The sequence below is a fragment of the Carcharhinus amblyrhynchos genome, unplaced genomic scaffold (assembly GCF_965287045.1).
Source record: "Carcharhinus amblyrhynchos unplaced genomic scaffold, sCarAmb.v2.hapA scaffold_40, whole genome shotgun sequence".
Lineage (NCBI taxonomy): Eukaryota > Metazoa > Chordata > Chondrichthyes > Carcharhiniformes > Carcharhinidae > Carcharhinus > Carcharhinus amblyrhynchos.
Window position 1 is genome coordinate 5491979 of NW_027649781.1, and position 26967 is coordinate 5518945.

General features: G+C 47.4%; 2 protein-coding genes across 2 annotated transcripts in view; both read right to left on the bottom strand.

Annotated features, from left to right (window-relative positions):
• Positions 1 to 845: 845 nt before the first annotated feature.
• LOC145335757 (E3 ubiquitin-protein ligase TRIM39-like) lies at positions 846 to 13668 on the bottom strand. The gene is made up of 6 exons (XM_080181482.1): positions 13077 to 13668; positions 10609 to 10704; positions 9330 to 9563; positions 6104 to 6126; positions 4971 to 5086; positions 846 to 1734 (listed from the first exon to the last, which is right to left on the bottom strand). The coding sequence occupies exons 1-6, from the start codon at positions 13569 to 13571 to the stop codon at positions 1208 to 1210; spliced, it is 1491 nt and encodes a 496-aa protein (XP_080037608.1). The 5' UTR covers positions 13572 to 13668; the 3' UTR covers positions 846 to 1207.
• Positions 13669 to 19305: 5637 nt separating this feature from the next.
• Positions 19306 to 26967, bottom strand: part of LOC145335742 (uncharacterized) — a 51563-nt gene continuing 43901 nt past the window's right edge. The window contains exons 12-14 of the mRNA XM_080181462.1: positions 24678 to 24700; positions 22990 to 23105; positions 19306 to 20916 (exon numbers count right to left, since the gene is read on the bottom strand). Of these exons, the coding sequence (XP_080037588.1) occupies positions 20393 to 20916; positions 22990 to 23105; positions 24678 to 24700 (663 nt within the window). The 3' untranslated portion in view covers positions 19306 to 20392. The remainder of the gene's footprint in view (positions 20917 to 22989; positions 23106 to 24677; positions 24701 to 26967) is intronic.

Below are 26967 nucleotides of genomic sequence, written 5' to 3' on the forward strand. Positions count from 1 at the left end.
TTAATCACATCACAGTCACAATGGGCAACACTCAAAATTCACAGCGCCTCCTTCCCGCGGACATCTGGAGCTGGACAACAAGTCCTTCTCCCACCATATCCATCTCCCCAGCATGACTAAATACATGAAGCCCCACCACAACAACACTCTCCCAGAAATACTGTATTTATTCAGGGATAATTAATAAATACAGATTGATTACGTGCCTCAAAGATTTCCCACTGAAATATTTGCTAATTAATTAACAAATTTCTGATCAGAAGCACACAAAGCAGTGACTTTTGATTATTAAATATTTCAAACAGAAAACCCCACTCTGTGATCCTCAAACAGGAAGCATTCACCTTTAACGAGAATGAGCAGAGGACTATTATTTTTCAGAGATGCCGAATAAAATAATTATCTCCCCATTTTATCCAATCCCCTTACCTCCTTCCAATCCATCTCTCCTCTCTGAAGCGACCTCAGACTTTTGTATCCTTTTCCCGAAGGTGGAAAACATTCGATTGTGGTGAGGGGCAGCTGGGGTGGGGTCTTTTGCTCCCACCACTGTCAATGCGAATTGAAATGTGTGTGTGTGTGTCTGTATGTGTGACAGTGTGTGTGTGTGAGTATGTGTGTGTATATAGAGTGCGAGAGTGTGTGTGTGTGTGTATATGAGAGTGAGAGAGTCAGTGTGTGTCTGTGTGTATGGGTGTGTGCGTGAATGCAAGAGTGAGTGTGTGTATGGGTATGTCTGTGTGAGAGTGGGTTTGTGTACGTATGTGTGACAGAGTGTGTGTCTGAGTGAGAGAGTGAGTGTGCGCATGTGTCTCGGTGTGTAAGTGAGTGTGTCTGTGTGTGTGCATGTGACTGCAAGAATGAGTGTGTGTGCATATGCGACTGCGCATGTATCTCCGTGTGTGTTTGTGTGTGTCTGTGTGTGTGTGTCCGCACCAGGATATCCTTGGTTAGGTGGATTGGCCATGCTAAATTCCCCCTCAGTCTATTCGAACAGGCACCTGACTGTGTTGACTAGGGGATTTTCACAGTAACTTCATTGCAGTGTTAATATCGGCCTACTTGTGACTAATAAATACACTTTAAACTCCTGATGTTCAAAACCAATTTCAATCCAGACTTTGCTGTTTGGGACATTGGAATATTTGGCTGTTATATTTATAATAAAAAGCTTCCTGTGTCGTTCAGGTCCTGGTGGGAACTATGTCTAATCAGTGATTACCTTCAGTGCTTTCTTTGCACAGTCGCTGCTCAAGATGGGGTAGAGTTTCTCGGTGAATGTGTCAGTGAATGTGTACAGGTGAGACATGTCCTCAGCATTGTAAAACGACACCTGTCCACCCTCGTAATCCAGGTAAATCCCAACTTTCTTTAATCCCATTTCCGCACTCAGAGGTGTAGGAGGAGCGCTCATACTGACAAACTGCCCGTTTAACACGTGTCTCACAATGGTCCAAAACCCAGTCGCAGGTTTCCGATCACAGTCCTTGTTCCGGGGCACGGACTCAGGGACCACGCCCACGCGCCAGGTTGAGTTATTCTCCACCTCGACCTCCCAGTAGTGCCTTCCTGCTGTGAATCCCTCCGAGCACAGGGCACTTGGCCAGTGGGTAAATCGTTCAGGGTTGTCGATTGCACAAGGCGGCCCACGGCGAAAAATCATTTGCGTTCCGTTGTCAAACAGGTGCAGGTTTCTGTTCGCTGTGCGTGCATTGAGCGTCAGAGAAGCTGGAACTGAAATGTAACTGGACTCAAATATGAAGCCTGTAACTGAATAGGCACAGACTGCACCTCCCAAACCCACAATATTTATCAGAACAGCACTACGGGATTACCCCACCAACAGCACTGTGGGATTACCCCCCAACAGCACTGTGGGATTACCCCCCCCCAACAGCGCTGTGGGATTACAAGACCTCCCTACTTTTATATTCAATCCCCCTCGCTATGAAGGCCAGCATCCCATTCGCCTTCCTGACCACCTGCTGCACCTGCAGGCTGGGTTTTTGCGACTCATGCACAAGGACCCCGAGGTCCCTCTGCACCGTCGCCTGCTGCAGTTTTTCGCCACGTAAGTAATAGTCCTTCCTACCATTATTCCTACCAAAGTGGACCACCTCGCACGTGCCAATATTAAATTCCATTTGCCAGTTCCTGGCCCATTTGCACAGCCTATCTCGATCCTTCTGCAGACTCTCCACACCCTCCGCGCAATTTGCCGTTCCACCAATCTTGGTGTCATCAGCAAATTTCGACACCATACACTCGGTTCCCTCCTCCAGATCATCTATATAAATGGTAAATAGCTGAGGCCCCAGCACCGACCCCTGGGGCACTCCACTGGTCACCAACCGCCAATCTGAATAGCACCCATTGACCCCCACTCTCTGCCTCCTATTTGACAACCAATCCTCTATCCACGTTAACACCCTACCCCCAACTCCATGCCGCCTTACCTTCTGCAATAACCTCTTGTGAGGTACCTTGTCAAACGCCTTCTGAAAATCAAGAAAGACCACATCCACCGCCTCTCCTCTATCCACCGCCCTAGACACATCCTCATAGAACTCCAATAAATTCGTCAGACACGACTTCCCCTTAACGAAACCGTGCTGCGTCTGCTCTATCAAGCAATTCCCCTCAAGATGCCTTGCTATTTCCTCCTTGATGACGGATTCTAACATTTTACCTACAACAGACGTTAAACTAACCGGCCTATAATTCCCTGCCTTTTGCCTGCCACCCTTCTTAAACAACGGCGTAACTTTAGCCGTTTTACATAAGAACATAAGAAATAGGAGCAGGAGTAGGCCAACTAGCCCTTCGAGCCTGCCCCGCCATTCAATAAGATCATGGCTGATCTGTCGTGTCTCAGTTCCACATTCCCGCCCTCTCCCCATAACCCTTAATCCCCTCGCTTATCAAAAACCCATCAACCCGCGTCTTAAAAATGTTTAGCGAAGTAGCCTCCACCACATCAATGGGCAGAGAATTCCAGAGATTCACCACCCTTTGAGTGAAGAAGTTCCTCCTCAACTCTGTTCTAAACCTCCCTCCCTTTATCTTGAGGCTGCACCCCCTAGTCCTACTGTCCTTTCTGAGAGGGAAGAGTCTCTCCACCTCTATCCTATCCATCCCATTCATCATCTTATATGTCTCAGTGAGATCTCCCCTCATTCTTCTAAACTCTAACGAGTACAAGCCTAATTTATTCAGCCTCTCCTCATCGTTCAACCCCCTCAACTCCGGTATCAGCCTAGTAAACCTCCTCTGCACTCCCTCCAAGGCCAAAATATCCTTGCATAAGTGCGGCGGCCAAAACTGCACATAGTACTCCAGCTGCAGCCTCACCAATGCCCTATACAGGTTCAGCAAGACCTCCCTACTTTTATATCCAATCCCCCTCGCTATGAAGGGCAGCATCCCATTCGCCTTCCTGACCACCTGCTGCACCTGCAGGCTGGGTTTTTGCGACTCATGCACAAGGACCCCGAGGTCCCTCTGCACCGTCGCCTGCTGCAGTTTTTCTCCACGTAAGTAATAATCCTTCCTACCATTATTCCTACCAAAGTGGACCACCTCGCACTTGCCAACATTAAATTCCATTTGCCATTTCCTGGCCCATTCACCCAGCCTATCTAGATCCTTCTGTAGACTCTCCCCACCCTCCGCACAATTTGCCTTTCCACCAATCTTGGTGTCATCAGCAAATTTCGACACCATACTCTCGGTTCCCTCCTCCAGATCATCTATATAAATGGTAAATAGCTGAGGCCCCAGCACCGACCCCTGGGGCACTCCACTAGTCACCATCCGCCAATCCGAATAGCAACCATTCCAATCTTCCGGCACTTCCCCGGAATCCAGTGACGTTTGGAAAATAACCACCAAGGCATCCACTATCACCTCTGCCATTTCTTTCAGAACCCTTGGATGCATTCTATCTGGTCCTGGGGACTTGTCCACAATCAGTCCCTCCAGTCTGTCGAGCACCGCCTCTCTAGTAACAATAATGTCATTGAGATCCTCCAGTCCCACCACCTTTCCATCGCTAACACCCGGCAAATTATTCACGTCCTCCTCCGTGAAGACCGAAACAAAAAAGTTATTCAAGGCCTCAGCCATTTCCCCATCCCCTACCACTAAGTCCCCCCTCTCATCCTCTGAGGGTCCAACGTTCACCCTAGCCAGCCTCTTCCTTTTCATATATGTATAAAAACTCTTGCTATCCTTTTTTATATTAAGCGCTAGCCCAGCTTCATAGTTTCTCCTACCCTTCTTTATCAACTTCTTTGTCAATCTTTGTTGAAGAATGTCCTTTTAGGGAAGGAAATCTGCTGGTCTTACCCAGTCTGGCCTACACGTGACTCCAGAGCCACAGCAATGTGGTTGACTCGCAACTGCCCTTCGGCAACGAGGGATGGGCAATAAATGTTGGTGGTTTGATATTAGTTTTCTATCTATCTGTATTAACTGAGGTTGGGCTTTACTGTCCGGCACAGAATCACTGATTTTGTATTTCCCTGGACTGAGGCATGGGCTGGGTGCAAATCGATTGGCCCAATCACTACTGTTTGATGTTCGGAGGGCTAGTTCCATTACAATAAAGATTGTTCCTCAGGTAAGTACTGGAAGATGGCACAGTGGTTAGCACTGCTGCCTCACAGCGCCAGGGACCTGGGTTCCATTCCCAGCTTGGGTCACTGTCTGTGTGGAGTCTGCACATTCTCTCCGCTGGTTAGGTGCGTTGGCCGTGCTAAATTCTCCCTCAGTGTACCCGAACAGGCGCCAGAGTGTGGCGACTAGGGGATTTTCACAGTAACTTTGTTGCAGCGTTAATGTTAGCCTGCCTGTGGCGCTAATAAATAATAAAAATAATGAATTGACCATACTGTGGTGTCTGCGGGCTGTGACAGGCTTCAGTATAGAAACAAGTCTCCGTTTCTGATCACAGGGTGAGGCAGCGTTACCTGGTTTGAGGACCTTGAACATCCGTTTCCAAACAAAATACTGGAGGGGACGACTGAATTCTCCTAGCGACAGGTCAACAGAGACACTGCTCACAACTCCACCTTCACCGTCTGATCTGGTCAAACATTATTGGATGTTTAAACTCCACAGTAACAAACATTTAGTTCAAATTGTCAACAGATGATCAACTCCAACACTGAGCTTTAAGAGAAATTCTCTCTCACTGGTGATGTAAGAGTTTACATTGGACTTTGTTGAAAATAGTGGACCACGGGGTGATCTTTCATAGAATCCTACAGTGCAGAAGGAGGCCATTCGGTCCACCGAGTCTGCAACGACCACAATCCCACCCAGGCCCTATCCCTACAAACCCCTGCATTTACCCGAGCTAGTCCTCCTTGATTTACTGTGCAGTCTGGAGCTCCTTGGGAGGGATATAAGTAAACATTGCGTTATCTCTGGGGAGGGAGATGGTGGCACGGTGGTACACGGCAGCTGGCTGGAATTGAATTGCCGTTAATAAATCTGGAATATTAGGCCAAGCTCAGCAATGTTGGCCATCTGGTTCACTAGTGCCCTCTGCAGGAGAAATCTGCTGTCTGCACCCGGCCTGGCCTAACACGGGACCCGAGAATCCATGGTCATGTGATCGATTCTCACACACCCTTTGAACTGGCCCAACCTCCGTCTACATTTCCCGCCACCTCAGCAAAGCAGTCAGCATAATCAAGGACCCCACGCACCCTGGACATTCTCTCTTCCATCGTCTTCCTTTGGGAAAAAGATACAAAAGTTTAGGTCACGTACCAACTGACTCAAGGACAGCTTCTTCCCTGCTGCCATCAGACCTTTGAATGGAACTACCTCACACAAACCTGATCTTTCTCAATACCCTAGCTATGACTGTAACACTACATTCTGCACCCTCTCTGTTCCTTCCCCCCTATGTACTCTTTGAACCGTGTGCTTTGTCTGTATAGCATGCAAGAAACAATGCTTTTCGCTGTATCCCAATACACAGAGGTATTTTTCTGACACCTCCTCTGAAAAATAGATATTAGTGTTATTATATAGTGTCCCCTCAAAGTCTTTGTCATTTGCATGTTTTTATAGAAGGGTATTCGTTACATACCTGTCACTAATGGGAGTGACGTTCTGAAATACAAGAAAGTAAGTCAAGAGTTAAACTTACAACCTAAACATTTTCTGAACTACAAAAATATATATTTGGTGAGGATTATTTTCTCCCTTTATTTCTTTGAACGTGAAGGGGAGGTGATGGCCTAGTGGTATTATTGCTAGACTATTCATCTAGAAACTCAGCTAATGTTCTGGGGACCCGGGTTCAAATCCAACCATGGCAGATGGTGGAATTTGAATTCAATAAAAAACAAAGGGATCTACCGATGACCATGAAACCATTGCCGATTGTTGGAAAAACCTATCTGGTTCACTAATGTCCTTTAAGGAAGGAAATCTGCCCCTTACCTAGTCTGGCCTACATGTGACTCCAGAATCACAACAATGTGGTTGACTCTCAACTGCCCTCCAAGGGTAACTAGGGATGGGCAATAAATGCTGGCCAGCCAGCGATGCCCATGTCCTGCATTTTAAAAAAAGAATCCCCAAGTATTAACTAGACAGAAGTCAACATTAGACTGGTCAAAGATGCTAACTTGAAGCTAATTCTCGGAACAGGAAGCCTACAAGCTGGAGCAGAACTTTAATTCGATGACCTTTCCAATGCTGACTTCAACGAAGAGGAAAAAGAAAGGAGGGAATGAGAATGAGTCAGTCACCCCCCGATCCCATCAGTTACTCCAATGAGCAGGTTAGTTAAAATTCCCCAGCTGCAGAGAACCAGGAGGGATGCTTAATTTAATTTATTCTTGTCACGTGTATTAACATACAATGAAAAATATTATCTCTTGCGCACTGTACAGATAAAGAATACCGTTCATAGAGAAGGAAAGGAGAGAGTGCAGAATGCAATGTTACAGGCATAGCTACGCTGTAGAGAAAAATCAACTTAATGCGAGGTAGGTCCATTCAAAAGTCTGATGGCAGCAGGGAAGAAGCTGTTCTTGAGTTGGTTGGTATGTGACCTCTGACATTACTTTCTTTTTCCCGACGGAAGAAGGTGGAAGAGAGAATGACTGGGGTGAATGGGATCCTTGATTATTCTGGCTGCTTTTACGAGGCAGCAGGAAGTGTAGACGGAGTCAGGGATGGGAGACTGGTTTGACTGATGGAATCCTTTCTTGCAGTCTTGGGCAGAGCAGGAGCCATACCAAGCTGTGGTACAACCAGAAAGGATGCTTTCTATGGAACATCTGGAGAAATTGCTGTGATTTGTAGCGGACATGCCACATTTCTTTAGCCTCCTGAGAGACTAGAGGTGCTGGTGGGCTTTCTTAACCATAACATTGGCATGGAGGGACTGGGACAGTTTGTTGCTGATTTGGACACCTAGAAACTTGAAGCTCTTGATCCATTTCTACTTCATCCCTGTTGAGGTAGAGAGGAACATATCCTCCACTACACTTCCTGAAGTCGATTAGAATTGTTACAGCACAGAGGGAGGCCATTCTGCCCTGTCTTTGACTAAAGAGTAGCATGAGACAGTCTACGCTTCATTATGATATTATATTGAGATAGTCTATGCTACATTCTACGCTTTCTCCTTTCCTTCTCTACGAACGGTATGCTTTGTCTGTATAGCGTGCAAGAAACAATACTTTTCACTGTATATTAATACATGTGACAATAATAAATCAAATCAAATTTCACAGTTTAAGGGCTATTAGGGATGAGCGATGGCGATGATCCGATGGATAAATGTTGTGGACATATATTTGAATTTTTCCCTGGGACGATTTTACTGTTATTCTCTGGCAGTGTTCATTATTCGTTCCTTCTCTCCTTAACTGTTCAGTTGGTGGGTGGGAGAAAAACAAAGAGATTTTTGTGTCAAAGATTTTCATCTTGAACTTATCAGGACAAATAGCACTGGTTAGACCACAGCTAGAGCATTGTGCGCAGTTCTGGAATCAACATTATGTGTTAGCACAGGAAAGGGTGCAGAGAAGATTTACCAGGATGTTGCCTGAGTTTTAGCTATGAGGAGAGATTGGATAGACTGGGCTTGTTTTCCTTGGAGCAGAGGAGACTGAGAGGGGATATGATTGAGATGTATAAAATTATGAGGTCATAGATAGAGCTTTTGTTTATTCATTCATGGGAGTATTCCATCACACTCCTGACTTGTATCTTGTAGATGGTGGACAGGCTTTGGGGAGTCAGGAGGTGAGTAGACAGGAAGAAACCTTTTTCCTTGCTGGAGGGATCAATGGCCAGGGGGCTTAGATATATGGTAGGGGGCAAAGGAGGTTCAGAGGGGATGTGAGGAAAAAACTTTTCACCTTTAGGGCGATGGGAGTGTGGAACTCACAGAGTGGTGGAGGCAGAGACCCTCATAACATTGAAGAAGTATTTAGATGTGCACTTGAGCTGCCAAGGCTTACAAGGCTATGGACCAATGACGGAAAATGGGATTAGAATTGTTAGGTTGTTTGTCATTGAACGGTGCTGGATGTGATGGGCCTTTTCGCCCTGTAGACTTCTATGTGTCTAAAGATGTGCAGGTTAGGTGGATTGGCCATGCTAAATTGCCCCTTAATTACCAAAGATGTGTAGATTAGGGGGAATTAGTTAGGTAAATATATGGGACGATGGGGAAAGTGCCTGGGGAGGATGCTGTTTTGGAGATTTGGTGTAGGCCCTATGGGCCGAATGGCCTCCATCTGCACTATCGGGATTCTTTGGTGAATGTAATTCACAAGAATACCAAATGTAAAGGCGACAACAATTTGTACTGTAGGGTGAAAAGCATAGACGTAAGGAAAAGGCCCTTCTTTTAAAGCAACACCCTGTACTAAAGTTTATTTATTCGTGTCACAAGTAGGCTTACATTAACACTGCAATGAAGTTACTGTGAAAATCCCCTAATCACCACACTCTGGCGCCTGTTCAGGTACACTGAGGGAGAATTTAGCACGGCCAATACACCCTAACCAGGCACATCTTTTGGACTGTGGGAGGAAACCGGAACATCTGGAGGAAACCCACGCAGACACGGCGAGAACGTGCAAACTCCGCACAGACAGTGACCCGAGCCGGGAATCGAACCCGGGGTCCCTGGCACTGTGAGGCAGCGGTGCTAACGACTGTGCCACTGTGCCGCCCCAACACAACTAACTGTCTTAGGCAGGGAACAGAGGTGTCATATTACCAAAGTGGCATAAGCTGTTGTTTTAATTCATCGGGGCAATCTCATTATCAATTGGGAAATCTTGTACCTGCAACAATAACTCCGCTTCTTGCACAGACAGCCTCTGCTGAATGTCGAGTTTCTCCTTGTTAATTAACGTGCTTTGGTCTGATAGTCTCTTCATGTTTTCTTCCACTTCCTTGTTTGCGTTCTTTTGCTTCTCGTCCAGCCTGGTTATCAGCGCAGCCTTCTCATTGATCAGGAACTGCAGCATCTCATCAAATTCAGCCTCAATTCTGGTCCGCAGTCTACAGACACACTCCTGTTAATGACAAAAGCCTGTCTTTAAATAGCACCTCTGATCTCAATGTCCCAAGGGGCTTTGCATGAACGAAAGATGGCCACAATAAGGCGGTGCTTCCCAAACCTTTCTTGGACTGCAGTTTTGGGAAGGTCTGACACAAGGCAAACCTTGGTCAACATAATAGGTTATAAGGAGCTTAAGGCCAAGAAAGTAAACTGGACTGTCTGCTATATTGTGGCCACAAGAGCAGGTCTAAGGCTCGGAATCCTGTGGTGAGTAACTCACATCCTGATTCCCCCACACCTGTCCATCATCTACAAGTCCGGAGTGCGAGGGAATACGCCCCTCTTGCCTAGAAGGGTGCAGCTCCAACAGCACACAAGAAGCTCGACACCATCCAGGACAAAGCAGCCCCGCTTGATAGGCACCACATCCATAAACATCCACTCCCTCCACCATCGACGCTCAGTAGCAGCAGTGTGTACCACCTACAAGATACACCGCAGCAATCCACCAAAGATCCTTAGACAGCACCTTCCAAACCCACCACCACTTCCATCTAGAGGGACCAGGGCAGCAGATACCTGGGAACACCACCACCAGCAAGTTCCCCTCCAAGTCACTCACCATCCTGACTTGGAACTATATTGGCGTTCCTTCACTGTCGCTGGGTCAAAATCCTGGAACACTCTCCCTAACAGCACAGTCATTCAAGAAGGTGGCTCACCAACACCTTCTCAAGGGCCAACCAGGGGTGGGCAATAATTACTGGGCTAGCCAGCGATGTCTAATGGATGGATAGAGGGACAGATGTGCAGAGGGACGGAGAGCGAGTGGGATGGAGGGAGGGAGGGAGGGACAGAGCGAGGGACAGACGAATGAACAATTGACTGAATGAATGAATGAAATTGAATAGATAAATTTCAATAAATAAAGAAGAATTAATGATGAGTTGGAGGTGATTTGTAACTAAAATTCAGGTAACTTTTAGAACAGGCACCTGCTTTTAGAACAGTTTGTCTCTTCTGGTGAGATATCAACACAGAGTATCCAAACACCCCACCTTCAGCTGCCGGAGACTGTTCACATCTTCATCCTTTGCAATCCGTATCGCTTCCAGCTCCTCCTCTCGAGAAACCAACTCTTCCCGCAGCTTGCCCTGAAACAAAGAGATCACCATTGAACGGATCCACTGTCACCCAACAGGAGGATGTGATGCCGTTGGAGGAAAAGATTCCCGGGAACCATTCCAGGGATGAGGAACATCCCAGTTACGTGGACGGACTGGGGTTGTTCTCCTTGGAGGCAGAAGGAGATTGGACACAAACACCCGAAAGCATGAAGACCTTAAAGGAAGCAGGGAGGGAGAAACGGTTTCAGCTGGGAACAGACAGAGGGTACTGACGTCGGGTGAATGGCAAAGAATCAGAGGCAATGTGAGGGAAACACTTGCACCCAGAGGCTGGTGGGGGTTGGGAACTCTCTGCCTGTAAGGGTGGTGAAGGCAGAGACCCTCATAGAACAGTACAGCACAGGAACAGGCCCTTTGGCCCACAATGTTGTGCTGAACATGGGGCCAAATTAAAATAATCCCTACTGCCTACCCTTTGTCCATATCCCACTATTCCTTGCATATTCTTGTGCTTATCTAAAGGCCCCTTAAACGCCCCTCTCGTATCTGCTTCCACCAGCCCTGGCAGCGCATTCCGCACACCTACCATACTTTGTGTAAAAAATTTGCCCCTCACATCTCCTTTGAACTTTCTCCCTTAAGTGCATGTCCCTGAGTATTAACATTTCAACTCTGGGAAAAAGATTCTGACTGTCAATGCTGCACATGGTTTAATGACTTCTATCCCTCAGCCTCTGTCGCTCCAGAGAAAATAACCCTAGTTTGTCCAGCCTCTCCTTATAGCTCATATCCTCTGATCCAGGCAGTTTGGGTTTCCTCCGGGTGCTCCGGTTTCTTCCCAGTCCAAAGATGCGCAGGTTTGGTGAACTGGCCATGGTAAATTGCCCTTTAGACATCTAAAGATGTCTAGCTGGGTGGCACAGTGGTTAGCACTGCTGACTCACAGCACCAGGGACCTGGGCTCAATTCCAGCCTTGGGTCACTGCCTGTGTGGAGTCTGCGCATTCTTCCCGTGTCTGTGTGGGCTTCCTCCGGGTGCTCCGGTTTCCTCCCACAGTCCAGAAGATGTGCTGGTTAGGGTGCACTGGCTGTGCTAAATTCTCCCTCGGTGTACCCAAACAGGCAATGGAGTGTGGCAACTAGGGGATTTTCACAGTGACTTCATTGCAGTGTTAGTGTAAGCCTGCTTGTAACACTGATAAATAAACTTTTTAAAAACTTTAGGTTCGGGGGATTAGCAGGGTAAATATGTGGGGTTACAGGGATTGGGTCTGTATGGGATGCTCTGTCGGAGAGTCAGTGCAGAGTCGATAGGCCAAATGGCCTCCTTCCACACTATATGGATTCTATGACTGATGGGAATTGGTCCGAGTTATAACATGGATAGAGCAGCAAGACCCATCTGATACACAAAATGTCCTTTAGGGAAAACTTAGTCTGACACTAGTACTGGTCTGCTCCCTTATGTGACTGCAGACAACGGGGTTCACTCTGAACTGCCCACTGACAGACAATGCCTAGGGAAGAAGCTGTTCTTGAGTCGGTTGGTACGTGATCCAGACTTTTGTATCTTTTTCCTGAAGGAAGAAGGTGGAAGAGAGAATGTCCGGGGTGCTGGCTGCTTTGCCGAGGCAGTGGGAAGTGTAGACAGAGCCAATGGATGGGAGGCTGGTTTACGTGATGGACTGGGCTACATTCAAGACCCTTTGAAGTTTCTTGCTGTCTTGGGCAGAGCAGGAGCCATTCCAAGCTGTGATACAACCAGAAAGAATGCTTTCTATGGTGTATCTGTAAAAATTAGTGAGAGTCGTCATTGACATGCCAAATTTCCTTAGTCTTCTGAGAAAGTAGAGGCATTGGTGGACTTTCTTAACTATAGTGTCGGCATGGGGGGAGCAGGACAGGTTGTTGGTGACCTGGACACCTAAAAACTTGAAGCTCTCGACCATTTCCACTTCATCCTTTTGAATGCACCTACCTCACATTAAGTTGATCTTTTTCGACACCCTAGCTCCAACTGTAACGTTCATAAAATCCATAGAGTCATAGACTCCCTACAGTGCAAAAGGAGGCCATTCGGCCAATCAAGTCTGCACCGATCACAATCCCACCCAGGCCCTATTCCTGTAACCCCACGCATTTACCCTGCTAATCCCCCTGATACTAGGGTCAATTTAGCATGGCCAATCCAGCTAATCTTTGGACGGTAGGGGGAAACTGAAGCACCCGGGGGAAACCCACGCAGACACGGGGAGAATGTGCAAATGGTGTTGTAATGAAGCCACACCATTCAAGGGGCAATCAGGGTTGGGCAAACAATGCCAACTCTTGCCCACATACCAATGACCCCCCCTCCCGCCCCTCCCACAACCCCTCCTCCCTCCTACCCCCCCTCTCACCCTGTAGAATTCAGCTGCCTCCTTCATGGGTCTGACGGTGTGGTTCTGGTGGGCTTCCGACTTGGCACAGACCAGGCAGATGGCACGTTGGTGCTCCCAGCAGAAGAGCTTGAGGATCTCGTCGTGCTCTGGGCAGAGGAAGCCCACCCCCTGGGATCCCACTCCAACCCCATTCCCGCCACCCCCTCTCCCCCTCCGTTCCACCAGCCTGCGCACACTAGCCACCATACTGGCGGCAAAGCGGTTGTCCCGGAGAATCCCGCCGGCGAGCTGCGCGCCGCACTGCGGGCAGGAGGGAGCTCCGGACCCGCTCGCCTCCTGCCGGAGGATGCAGGGCCGGCAGAACATGTGCCCGCATCCCACTGTCACCGGATCCCGATAGAAATCCAGGCAAAGGGAGCAGAGGGATTCCTTCCTCATCTTCTCCAGCTCCTGCTCCACGGTAAATGCAGCGGCTCCCGTCTCTGTGTCTGTCTTTGTGTGTCTATCTGTCATTGCTCTCTGTCTCCCTCTCTTTCTCTCTCTGTCTCTGTCCCTCTCCCTCTCGCTGTCTCTGTCTCTCTCACAGTCTCTCCCTCTCTGTCTCTAACTCCGTCTCTCTCCCTCGCAGTCTCACTCTGTCTGTCTCTCTCTCTAATTCTAACTGTCTGTCTCTCTCTCTAACTCTAACTGTCTGTCTCTCTCTCTAACTCTGTCTCTCTCTCTGTCTCTCGCTCCCTCTCTCTCTCTCACCTTCTCTGTCTCTCACTCTCTCTGTCTCTAACTCTATCTATCTCTCTCGCAGTCTCACTCTGTCTCTCTCTCTCTGTCTCTAATTCTGTCTCTAACTCTATCTCTCTCTCTCTGTTCTCTCACTCTCTCTTCCTCTCTGTCTCTGTCTCTAACTCTAACTCTGTCTGTCTGTCTCTCTCTTCCTCTCTGTCTCTGTTCTCTCGCTCTCTCTGTCTTTTACTGTAGTTTCACTTTCACCGGAAGCAGGAAGTTTTAATCTGCTCATTCAACTTAAAGGGGTATTGCACTCAGGACTGGCCCACTGATCAGATTTAAAGGGACATTGCACTCAGATCTTATCCATTGATCCAATATAAAGGGGCAGGACACTCAGGACTTGTCCGCTGATCTGATTTGAAGCGGTATTACACTTAGATCTTGTCTGGTGCTCTGATTTAAAGGCAGTAAAAAGTCTGACAACACCAGGTTTTAGTCCAACCTATTTATTTGATAATAGACTCACAAGCTTTCGGGGTTAGCCCCTTTGTCAGGTGAATGGAGAGTAAATAAATAGGTTGGACTAAAACCTGGTGTTGTCAGACTTTTTACTGTGTTTACGCCAGTCCAACGCCGGCATACCCACATCATGACTACTATCGACACCGCAAACTGCCGGATCCAAGTGGAGAGGATCTCCAAGAAGATTGCGCATATCGACACAGACATCAAGTTTTTACAGAGATGCAAGAAAGCAGACAAGATACCAAAAGGACTACAGATAAATCACCTGACGAAGGGGCTAACCCCGAAAGCTTGTGAGTCTATTATCAAATAAATAGGTTGGACTAAAGCCCGGTGTTGTCAGACTTTTTACTGTGTTTACGCCAGTCCAACGCTGGCATAACCACATCCTGATTTAAAGGGACAGAGCACTCATCTTGTCTGTGGCTCTGATTTAAAGGGGTATTACACTCAGGACTTGTCTGCTGATCTGATTTAAAGGAGCTGGACGCTCAGGACTTGTCCGCTGCTCCAATTTAAAAGGATATTACATTCAGATGTTGTTCGCTTATCCAATTTAAAGGAGCAGGACACTCAGGACTTGTCCACTGCTCCGACTTAGAGGTAGTCATGACGTGGAGATGCTGGCGTTGGACTGGGGTAAACTCAGTAAGAAGTCTCACAACACCAGAACTCTCCACTCTCCAGACGAAGGAACAGTGCTCTGAAAGCTAGTGGTGTTTACTGCCAAATAAACCTGTTGGACTTTAACCTGGTGATGTGAGACTTCTTACTGTGCTTAAAGGATCAGGACACTCAGGAGTTGTCTGCTGATCTGATTTAAAGGGACATTTCACTCAGATCTTGTCCGCTGATCCAATTTAAAGGGGCAAGACACTCAGGACTTGTCTGCTGATCTGAGTTAAAGGGGCAGGACATCCAGGACAGGAACAATGATTTGGAAAAAGCAAAAAGAAGGATCTGCATTGCTTTAACAACATTTTATGATCTCAGCACAACCTAAAGCTATTTATAACCCGTGAAGCACTTTTGAAATGTGTTGTGTAGGTGGTGCCTGTCTTTTTAAGACACGACAGCCTAAGAGGGTCACTGACTCGAGGGACCAATGGGAACCAACAGTGAGTGATCACCAGAGAGAGGGAGTTCTTTTTTTAACAACATAAGAACATAAGAAATAGGAGCAGGAGTAGGCCATCTAGCCCTTCGAGCCTGCTCTGCCATTCAATAAGATCATGGCTAATCTGAAGTGGATCAGTTCCACTTACCCGCCTGATCCCCGTAACCCTTAATTCCCTTATCGATCAGAAATCCATCTGTCCGTGACTTAAACATATTCAACGAGGTAGCCTCCACCACTTCAATGGGCAGAGAATTCCAGAGATTCACTACCCTCTGAGAGAAGAAGTTCCTCCTCAACTCTGTTCTAAACTGCTCCTCCCCCCTTATTTTAAGGCTATGCCCTCTAGTTCTGGTTTCCTTTCTAAGTGGAAAGAATCTCTCTACCTCTGCCCTATCTAGCCCCTTCATTATCTTGTAAGTCTCTACAAGATTCCCCCCTCAGCCTTCTAAACTCCAATGAGTACAGGCCCAATCTGCTCAATCTCTGCTCATAAGCTAACCAATGTTAGTTTGCTAACCGATGGCAGTGTTAGTTCTGGAAATGTGTAAGAAAGATGTGAGAACTGGAACTCAGCCCCAGGTAGCCTTAGTGTCTCCTGTACCAAAGATGGGCAACACGACAGCTCAGTGACTATCAGTGCAGAGGAGGTTTACTAGGCTGATACCGGAGTTGAGGGGGTTGAGCTATGAGGAGAGGCTGAATAAACTAGGCTTGTACTCGTTAGAGTTTAGAAGAATGAGGGGGGATCTCATTGAGACGTATAAGATGATGAATGGGATGGATAGGATAGAGGTGGAGAGACTCTTCCCGCTCAAAAAAGACAGTAGGACTAGGGGGCACAGCCTCAAGATAAAGGGGAGGCGGTTTAGAACGGAGTTGAGGAGGAACTTCTTCACTCAAAGGGTGGTGAATCTCTGGAATTCTCTGCCCGTTGAAGTGGTGGAGGCTACCTCGCTAAATATTTTCAAAACGTGGGTTGATGGGTTTTTGATAAGCGAGGGGATTAAGGGTTATGGGGAGAGGGCGGGAATGTGGAACTGAGCCACGACAGATCAGCCATGATCTTATTGAATGGCGGGGCAGGCTCAAAGGGCTAGATGGCCTACTTCTGCTCCTATTTCTTATGTTCTTATGTAATATTGTAAAATGTCAGGCAGCATGGACAGGTTGGCCTGAAAGGCCTGTTACCATGCTGTAAACCTCTATGGATCGATCGAATGGCTTCCAATGTTAAAATTATCTGATTAAACTGCTGTACCTGGTGGCAAATTTAACCCAGCTCTCAGGGTGGGAATCCCATGGAATCTTGTGGGATCCATGATGTGGAGATGTTGGCATTGAACAGGGGGTAAGCACAGTAAGAAGTCTCACAACACCAGGTTAAAAGCCCAACAGGTTTATTTGGTAGCACAAGCAACTAGCTTTCAGAGCACTGCTCCTTCATCAGGTGAGTGGGAGTTGTGTTCACAAACAGGGCATCTAAGACACAAACTCAATTTACAAAATAATGATTGAAATGTGAATCTTTACAGGTAATCAAGTCTTAAAGGTACAGACAATGTGAGTGGAGAGAGAGTTAAGGACAGGTTAAAGCAATGTGTATTGTCTCCGGCCAGGATAGTTGGTGAGGTTTTTCAAGCCCAGGCAAGTCGTGGGGGTTACAGATTGTGTGACATAAATCCAAGATCCCGGTTGAGGCTGTCCTCATGTGCGGATCTTGTGGGATGCCAGTTTTATACTCAGTCTAATATTGACAATTGGAGTGGCACAGAGTTTACCACTGCTGCCCCACCCGGGTCCAATTCCAGCCTCGGGTCACTGTCTGCCTGGAGTCTGCATGTTATCCCCCTATGTCTGTGTGGGTTTTCTCTGGGTGCTCCGGTTTCCTCCCACACTCCAAAGATGATTAGTTGTATTGGTCAGGCTAAATTGCCACTTAATGTCCAAAGATGTATAGATTAGGAGGATTAGTGGGCTAAATATGTAGGGTTACACGGATAGGTTTTGGGAAAGATGCTCTATTGGAGAGTCAGTGCAGGCACAATGGGCCTTATGGCATCCTCCTGTTCTGTAAGGATTCTACGTCTAACAAGGGCAGTAAAGTTATGCAAGGCAAGATTACCAATCATAAGTGAACAGTCAGACACATTTGCAAAGCTGAAATGTTCTTTATTGCAAATAATGTTACAATTTCCATTTCTAACCTTGATACTGAAATTTATCAATATAATTACAGCTGGCAACTTCAATACATGTGTATATATATGTACATATATTGTGATGATACTGTGTCTTTAAAGAATATTTTTGTGTAGGATCTGTTTTAACAGTCTATTCTAACCAGTGCCACCTGGTCTGCACCTGTGTTGTTACTGCAGCAGCATAATTGTTGCTAGAATGTTTGTTTCAAACTGAACCAATGCTGTTCTTTTTTTTTGTGACTTCCCCTGGGGTTTTGCAGAGTAGGGGTTGATTGGTAGATAAGGCTATATGACTGGGTGGAGCTAGGCTTACATGGAAAAATCAAATGTGATGCTGCTTGGAATTGTGAGAGAGCAGAGCTTCTGCTTTCTCTCTCTGAAGCTGGACACTGAAATCTGCCAGGAAATAAGTCTCTCTGAGAATCTCCTGTCTGGGGGTCAGAAGACAGGTGTCTAATTTGACCTCAGTCTAGAGCTGTTAAAAAACTGGAAATCAAGCATCCACATGGGTGGCACAGTGGTCAGCACTGCTGCCTCATAGTGTCAGGGACCTGGGTTTGATTCCTGGCTCAGGTCACTGTCTGTGTGGAGTTTGTACCTACTTCCCATGTCTGGGTTTCCTCTAGGTGCTCCGATTTCCTCCCAGAGTCCAACAGAAGTGTTGGTTAGGCACTAAATTCTCCCTCAGTGTATCCAAACAGGTACCAGGGAGAGGCAACTGGAGGAATTTCACAGTAACTTCATTGCAGTGTTAATGTAAGTCTACTTGTGACACTAATAAAAAAAAATTTTAAATGAACAGGAACATGTTGGTTTTTGGTGCTAACTGGCTCTGAAGAAGGGATCTGTGGTATTCTTCTTACAATTGGAACAACAGAGATAGCTAGCTGTTAAGAATTATAACTTGTTTTATTTGAGTATTTTAATTGGTAAAAGTTATGCTAATTCTTTTTGTTATATTCTAATTGTGTTCTTAAATTTTGTTTTGATAAAAGCTCCCATGTGGGTCACTTGGATCATACCTGGAGGGAAACCCATTCTGCTCACCCTGAAGCCAAAATCAAATTCAAAAGTTAGGGTCTAGGTTGACTTCATAAAGTACCTTGGAGTTTCAGGTGTGGTCCCTAAAATATACACATGTTTCTATGTAATATATATGTATTATGTATGTACGTAATTTAGACATTTAGATATAATTTAAACCTAACATTGCATATTTCCATCTCATCTAGCAATAAATGTCCAGAGAAGGATTCAATGTAATTAAAAGCATCTATTATTGTGCAATAGCAGGTCCGATAACAAGAGCTGTTGTTTAATGTATTTTTTTAAATTCAGTCACGACATGGGCATCGCTGGCTGGCCAGCATTAATTGCACATCCCTAGTTGTCCTTGGAGGGCAGTAGAGAGTCAACCACATTGCCGTGGCTCTGGAGTCATATGTAGGCCAGACTGGGTAAGGACGGCAGATTTCCTTCCCTAAAGGGCATTGGTGAACCGGATGGATTTTTTCAACAATGGTTTCAAGGTCATCAGTAGATTCTTTATTCCAGATCTTTTTTATTATTGAATTCAAATTTCACCATCTGCCGTGGCGAGATTCGAACCTGGATCCCATTAGCTGGGTATCTGGATTATGAGTTGAGCGATAGTACCACTAGGCCATCGCCCCCCCCCATCAGTGAGCAAATACAATCTTAAACAGTTACCAAATTAACAAAAATTAATCCACGTGGTGAAATTCAGAATATTTCTTGATGGCAAAGTTCTGGCCCCTTGTCACTTGAAAAATTGGCCAACATTTGAGAGAATTGGTGAAGTTTTCTCAAAAGTGAGACTGATTAGATTTATTTTGGTTCAGTAAGGGCACTAAGGAGCAGAGAGCCAATTGGTGGTACTATACCGATCAGCTGTGATGTGACTGAACGGGCACTGATGGCCAAGTCTGCTGGAATGTAACCCCCGAAAAGTGTGAGGTGATATACTTTGGAAAGAGTAATTTGACAGGGAAGTATTCAATGAATGGTAGGACATTAAGAAGGTCTGTGGAACAAAGGGATCTTGGTGTGTTTGTCCACAGATCACTGAAAGTGGAAAGGCACATCAGGAAGTGGTGAAAAAGGCATATGGGACACTTGCCTTTATCAATCCAGGCATAGATTACAAAAGCAGGGAAGTCGTGCTGGGAGATGTAGAGAACTTTGGTGAGACCACAGCTGGAGTACTGTGTGCAGTTCTAGTCGCCACATTATAGACAGGATGTGATCGTACTAGAAGGGGTGCAGAGGAGATTCACCAGGATGCTGCCTGGGATGGAACATTTAAGTTATGAAGAGAGATTGGGTAGGCTTGGGTTGTTTTTGTTGGAGCAGAGAAGACTGAGGGGGGGGGGGGGGTGACCTGATCAAGGTGTAAAAGATTAAGAGGAACATGGACAGAGTGGATAAGGAGCAGCTGTTCCCCTTAGATGAAGGGTCAGTCAGGAGGGGACATGGGTTCAAGGTGAGGGGCTGGAGGTTTAGAGGAGATGGGAGGAACAAATGTTTTATCCAGAGGGTGGTGACAGCCTGGAATGTGCTGCCTGGGAGGGTGGTGGAGGTGGGATGCCTCACATCCTTTAAAAAGTACCTGGATGAGCACTCGGCACATCATCACATGAAGGCTATGGGCCAAGTGCTGGTAGGTGGGAGGTTGCATGTTTCTCATGTGTCAGCGTGGACTCGATGGGCCGAAGGGCCTTGAGGAATCTCCTGTTGCCATCTCAAACATGAAGGGTAACCAGCTTCAGAGGGTCCATTTTGCAACCGGTGTAGAAATAAGGATACAGTTCCTCAGTGAAAGAGTCAGTGAAAGTGAAGAGGTGACACATATCCTCGGCATTGTAAAAGGATACCTGTCCTACCTCATAATCCAGGTAAACCCCGATCCTGTGGGGCCTGATGCTCAGACGCAGAGGGGTGTGAGGCGAGGTGAGGGCAGCATATTCCTCGCCGGACCGCCTCAGGGCCCAGACACCAGCCTCAGGCTCCGGCTTGACGTTCTCCCTCCTGATGATGGACGCAGTGGCCACCCCCAGCGCCCACTCCCAGTTCATCCTCACCCTCACTTCCCAGTAGATCCTCCCCGACGTGAATCCCTCCGAGCCCAGCGCGCAGAGGCAGTGGCCGAACTGGGCGGGGCGCCTCATATGCTGCTTCCCACTCCCGGCGCGCAGGTGCCTACAGTCGGCAGACAGGCTGAGGTGGGGGTGCGCCGTCTTGGCGTTGAGAATCAGCGGCGCTGGAACTGAAACAGATGGCGGTTAGAATTGGCCGCACAGGTGGCACAGTGCTTGGCGCTGCTGCCTCACAGCGCCGGGTTCGATTCCCGGCTTGGGTCACTGTCTGTGCGGAGTCTCCACGTTCTCCCTGTGTCTGCGTGCGTTTCCTCCGGGTGCTCCGGTTTCTTCCCACAGTCCACAGATGTGCTGGTTAGTTGGATTGGCCAGATGTGGACTGGCCAGGTTAAGTTGCCCCTTGGTGTCCAAAGCTGAGCAAGGTCATGTGGATTGGCCGTGCTAAGTTGCCCCTTGGTGTCCAAAGACGTGTAGGTTAAATGGATTGACCGTGGTAAATTGCCCCTTAGTGCCCAGAGGTTATGGGAATAATGCGATCGGCTGCAATGTGGATGTGGCACTTGAACCCCACTCACCCCTCCCCCACCACCCGATTACATCTCCCCATCTCCTCACCCCCCCATTGAAGTAAATGTTGGGCGAAGTCGGCATTGTGTGTGATGCCCAGCCAGCCAATTAGGTTAAAATGACCCCCAGTCCCTTTGCTGCAGGAATACCGTCAATGGTTACTATGATGCCTGGCACATATAGGGTTAACGTGGGCCGCACCACCCACACACCGATGTAAGAGAACACATGACCCGCGCCGAGGGGTCACTTCAGCGTTGGACAGAGATGTGTGCGCAAGCCAGCGCGGAGACAGCTCCTAGCTTGAACTGTGCATCACAGAATCCCAGCAATGCAGAAGGAGGCCATTCGGCCCATTGAGCCTGCACTAACCACAATCTCATCTAGGCCCTATCCTCATCGCCCCATGCATTTACCCTACTTAGTCCCCTGACACTAAGAGGCAATTTAGCCTGACCAATCCACCTAACCCACACATCTTTGGACTGTGGGAGGAAACCGGAGCACCCGGAGGAGACCCACGCAGACATGGAGAGAACACTCAGACAGTCACCCGAGGCCAGAATTGAACCCGGGTCCCTGGCGCTGTGAGGCAGCAATGCCAATCACTGTTACACTAGGCTGCTGATATGTACCTAGCTCTTGTAGTTAATAAATATGTAGAGTTCAACTACTAAATACTACAAAGACGTCATTCAGTGATATCCAGCAATGCACAGTTTTGGTCTCTTTATTTAAGGAAAAATGTAAATGCGTTGGAAGCCATTCAGAGACGGTTGACCAGACTAACTTTTTCTTTTATTCATTTGTGGGACACGGGCATCGCTGGCTGGTCAGCATCTATTGCCCATTCCTAGTTGCCCTTGTTCAGAGAGAATGGCCTCCTCCAGCTTCTTGTCTGTATGTTTGTAACATCCTACAAGAGTTAAGTGTGTGTCACCATAATCTGCCCCACCCAACCCATCTCATCAACAGAATAGAAATAGAAACAGAAGATAGGAACAGGAGGAGGCCATTCAGTCCTTCGAGCCACTCATCACAATCATAGCTGATCATCCAACCCAATAGCCTAATCCTGCTTTCTCCCCATAACCTTCGATCCCATTCACCCCAAGTGCTATATCCAGCCACCTCTTCAATACAGTCAATGTTTTTGCATCAACTACTTCCTGTGGTAATGAATTCCACAGGCTCACTACTCTCTTTGGGTGAAGAAATGTCTCCTCATCTCCATCCTAAATTATTTACCCTGAATCCTCAGGCTGTGACCCCTGGTTCTGGACCCCCCCACCATCAGAACATCCTCCCTGCATCTACCCTGTCTGGTCCTGTTAGAACTTTGTAAGTCTCTGAGATTCCCCCCACCCCTCCATTCGTCTGAACTCCAGCGAAAGCAATCCTAACCGAGTCAATCTCTCCTCATACGTCAACCCCGCCATCAGCCTGGTAAACCTTAGCTGCACTCCCTCGAGAGCAAGAACATCCTTCCTCAGAAGAGGAGACCAAAACTGCACACAATATTCTCAGTGTAAGAAGTAAAGTTTATTTATTAGTGCCACAATTAAGGCTTACACTAACACTGCAATGAAGTTACTGTAAAATTCCCCTAGTTGCCCTGTGAAATTGCAACAACACATCCCTGCCCCTGTACTCGCAACCTCGAGGCTCAATGTTACCTATCTTGATTTTCTTCAGCACGCGTCTCCATACTCCGTACTGCAGAGGTCCACTGAACTCTCCCAGGGTCAGATCCACGGGAAGCCGTGTGGGATTCTGGTAGTCGACACCCGACCTGAGCAAACAGTGGAAATTGATTCATTTTCAAGTTATGAAATGTTGAGTGTGGGGCAATGGGGGGGAAGGGGGGGATTAATGGGTTTAATGAGTGTCAAAGTGGGGACGGTCCATTGTAGGACCGGCCCAATTTTGCTTTACATTTGAAGGGAAATCCCCCAGTGGGGCGGGTGACAGACATTCCCTCCCCTTGTGTATTCACATCTGTGCTCTCCCCGTTGCCAATCCTTGCAGACGCATGTTTGTCAGCGGTGAGTTGTGGTGAGTGGGTGAGATGGTGCAAATCCGTAAAGTGACGCAGGATCTGCGGGTGCTGAGGTGTGATCGGAGGATCATCCAGGGAAACAACTGAATCCTGAGGCAGGGCAGGACAGAGAGAAGGTCAAGGGAAGGAGAGAGAGAGTGTGAAAGAGAATGCAAGGGAGAAAGAGGGCAAGAGAAGAGAGAGTGCAAAGTAAAATAAAGCTTGTTTATTTATTAGTATCACAAGTGTACAGTTCTTGTCACCCTATTATAGAAAGAATATTATTAAACTAGAAAGTGCAGAAAAAATGTACTAGGATGCTACAGGGATTTGGTGTTTTGAGTTATAAAGAGAGGCTGGTTAGACTGGGACTTTTTCTCTGGAGCGTAGAAGGCTGAGGGGTGATCTGATAGAAGTCTATAAAATAATGAGGGGCATAGATCAGCCAGATGGTCAATATCTTTTCCCGAAGGTACGGGAGTCTAAAACAAGAGGGCATAGGTTTAATGTGAGAGGGAAGAGATGCAAAAGGATCCAGAGGGGCAATTTTTTCACACAGGGTGGTGAGTTCTGGAACAAGCTGACTGAGGTAGTAGAAGAGGCAGGGACAATTTTGTCCTTTAAAAAGCATTTAGATAGTTACATGGGTACAATGGGTATAGAGGGATATGGGCCAAATGCGGGCAATTGGGATTAGCTTTGGGGTTTTAAAAAAAGGGCAGCATGAACAAGTTGGGCTGAAGGGCCTGTTTCCATGCTGTAAACCTCTATAAATTTGTGACTTTAAGTAAGCTTACATTAACACTGCAGTTGTGAAAATCCCTGTGTCGCCACACTCCGGAACCTGTTTGGATACATTGAGGGAGAATTTAGCATGGCTAAAAGACTGTGGGAGGAAACTAGAGCACATGGAGGAAACCCATACAGACACGGGGAGAACGTGCAAACTCCACACAGATAGTAACCCAAGCCGGGAATTGAACCCAGGTCCCTGTGCCGTGAGGCAATTGTGCTAACCACTGTGCCACTGTATTGCCCAAGAGAGAACGGGAGAAAGAGGGTGAGGGAAAAAGAGTGACAGAAAGAGAGAATGAGAGTGAGAAGCTGAGAGAAAGAAAACAAGAGATGGAGGGAGAGAGCAAGATTTGATTTTGGACATAGCTATCCCCAGGGGAGTGGTGGGAGAGCAGGGTGAGAGCAACTGATTATCCAAGAGGCCAGAATCAGAAGAATGTAAAGATTCCGAGGGTTTCAGGCTGGGGGGATGGAGAGGGATGGAAGAAGGAAGCGTGGATTAGTGAAGGGCACCAAAAAAACAGGACTTACCATCTGATATTGGACCTCATATCCTGCAATAAAAACAGGAGCCAACATTAGAGCGAAACTGAAAAAGCAGCAATACCGCAGAAGGTGGGAATCTGAAATTAAAAGCAGAAAGTTTCAGAAATACTCTGCCGGTGATCATCTGTGGAGAGAGGGAGGGAGTTAGCAGTCGGGACTCGGGAGCAGGAAATTTGCATTCCTAATCAACGGATCTTTGGCTGGTCCGTCAGATATTCCGTCCTACCAGTGAAGATTTGGCTTGGAAACGCCCAGCCTTGAAATCTGCTAACAAATCATCAGTCTGGGCAGTGTAAGGACTTCCACGAGGCTGACATCTTCGAGTATGAGCTCCCCGATTGAGGTCATAATCAGGGAGCCTCACTATATCTAAAAAATGGGAATGTCACTTCCACTGGCACTCCGGATTCTGACTGTGCATCTGAAGCTCCCTTAGGAGTGGTGCTGGTAAATAAAGGGAATCTGGTGAAGGGGCGCCGGCCTGTGAGGAGTTATTTCAGGTGGCCGTATTAGAGGTGAAAAAATTGGAAGGAACATTGGCGTGGAGCAGACTCACTGGATGGCAGCCCACTCCACAACTCTGTGTGTGGACAGACAATCGAAACAGGCTGTCTAATAGGAGGCAGAGAGTTGGTATCAATGGGTGCTATTCTGATTGGCGGTTGGTGACTAGTGGAGTGCCGCAGGGATCGGTGGTGGGACCTCAGCTATTTACCATTTATATAGATGACCTGGAGGAGGGGGCTAAGTGTAGGGTAACGAAATTTGCTGATGACACGAAGATGAGTGGAAAAGCAAATTGTGCGGAGGGTGTGGAAAGTCTGCAGAGGGATCTGGATAGGCTGAGCGAGTGGGCGAGGACCTGGCAGATGGAGTACAATGTTAGCAAGTGTGAGGTTATCCACTTTGGCAGGAATAATAGTAGGAGGGATTACTATTTAAAGGGCGAAAAGCTGCAGCATGCTACGGTGCAGAGGGACCTGGGGGTCCTTGTGCATGAGTCGCAAAAACCCAGTCTGCAGGTGCAGCAAGTGATCAAGAAGGCGAATGGGATGCTGGCCTTTATAGCGAGGGGTATAGAATATAAAAGCAGGGAGGTCTTGCTGCAACTGTACAGGGCACTGGTGAGGCCGCAGCTGGAGTACTGTGTGCAGTTTTGGTCGCCGCACTTGCGCAAGGATATTTTGGCCTTGGAGGGAGTGCAGAGGAGGTTCACTAGGCTGATACTAGAGATGAGGGGGTTAAACTATGAAGAGAGACTGAATAGACTGGGTCTGTACTCGTTGAAGTTTAGAAGGATGACGGGGGATCTTATAGAGATGTATAAGATAATGAAAGGGATGGACAGGGGAGAGGTAGAGAGATTCTTCCCGCTCAGAAAGGACAGCAGGACTAGAGGGCACAGCCTCAAGATAAGGGGGGGCAGTTTAGAACGGAGTTGAGGAGGAACTTCTTCACTCAAGGGGCAGTGAATCTCTGGAATTCTCTGCCCGTTGAAGTGGTGGAGGCTACCTCACTAAATATATTTAAATCACGGGTAGATAGGTTCTTGACAGACAAGGGAGTTAAGGGTTATGGAGAGAAAGCGGGAAACTGGAACTGATCCACTTCAGATCAGCCATTGTCTTATTGAATGGCGGGGCAGGCTCGAAGAGCTAGGTGGCCTACTCCTGCTCCTATTTCTTATGTTCTTATGAGAAGGTACAGACTCCACACTGGCAGTGACCCAAGCTGGGAACTGAACCCAGGTCCGTGGTGCTGTGAGGCAGCAGTGCTAACCACTGTGTCACTGTGCTGCCCATGTGTTTATCTAAAAGCCCCTTAAACGCCCCTATCGTATCTGCCTCCACCATACCCCCCCGCAGCGCATTTCGGATAACCGCCACTGTCGTGTAAAAATAAAACTGGCCGTTCACATCTCCTTTGAACTTTTCCCCTCTCACCTTAAGCACATGCCCCCACCACCACCCCCCCCACCCCCTAACATTTGGCATTTCAACACTGGGTAAAAGGTTCTGCTTCTATTGCGTCCAGTTCTGGTTGCCACATTACAGGAAGGGCGTGGAAGCTTTGGAGAGATTGCAAAGGAGGTATACCAGGAAGTTGCCTGGTTTCGAGGGTGGTGGCTATGAGTTTTGAATAAACTAGATTTATTTTTACTGGAAAGACGGAGGCTGAGAGGAGACCTGATAGAAGTCTACAAAATTATGAGAGACGCAGATAGTGGACGGGTGGCCAGAGGCTTTTTCCCAGGGTGGAAGTGTCAATTACAAGG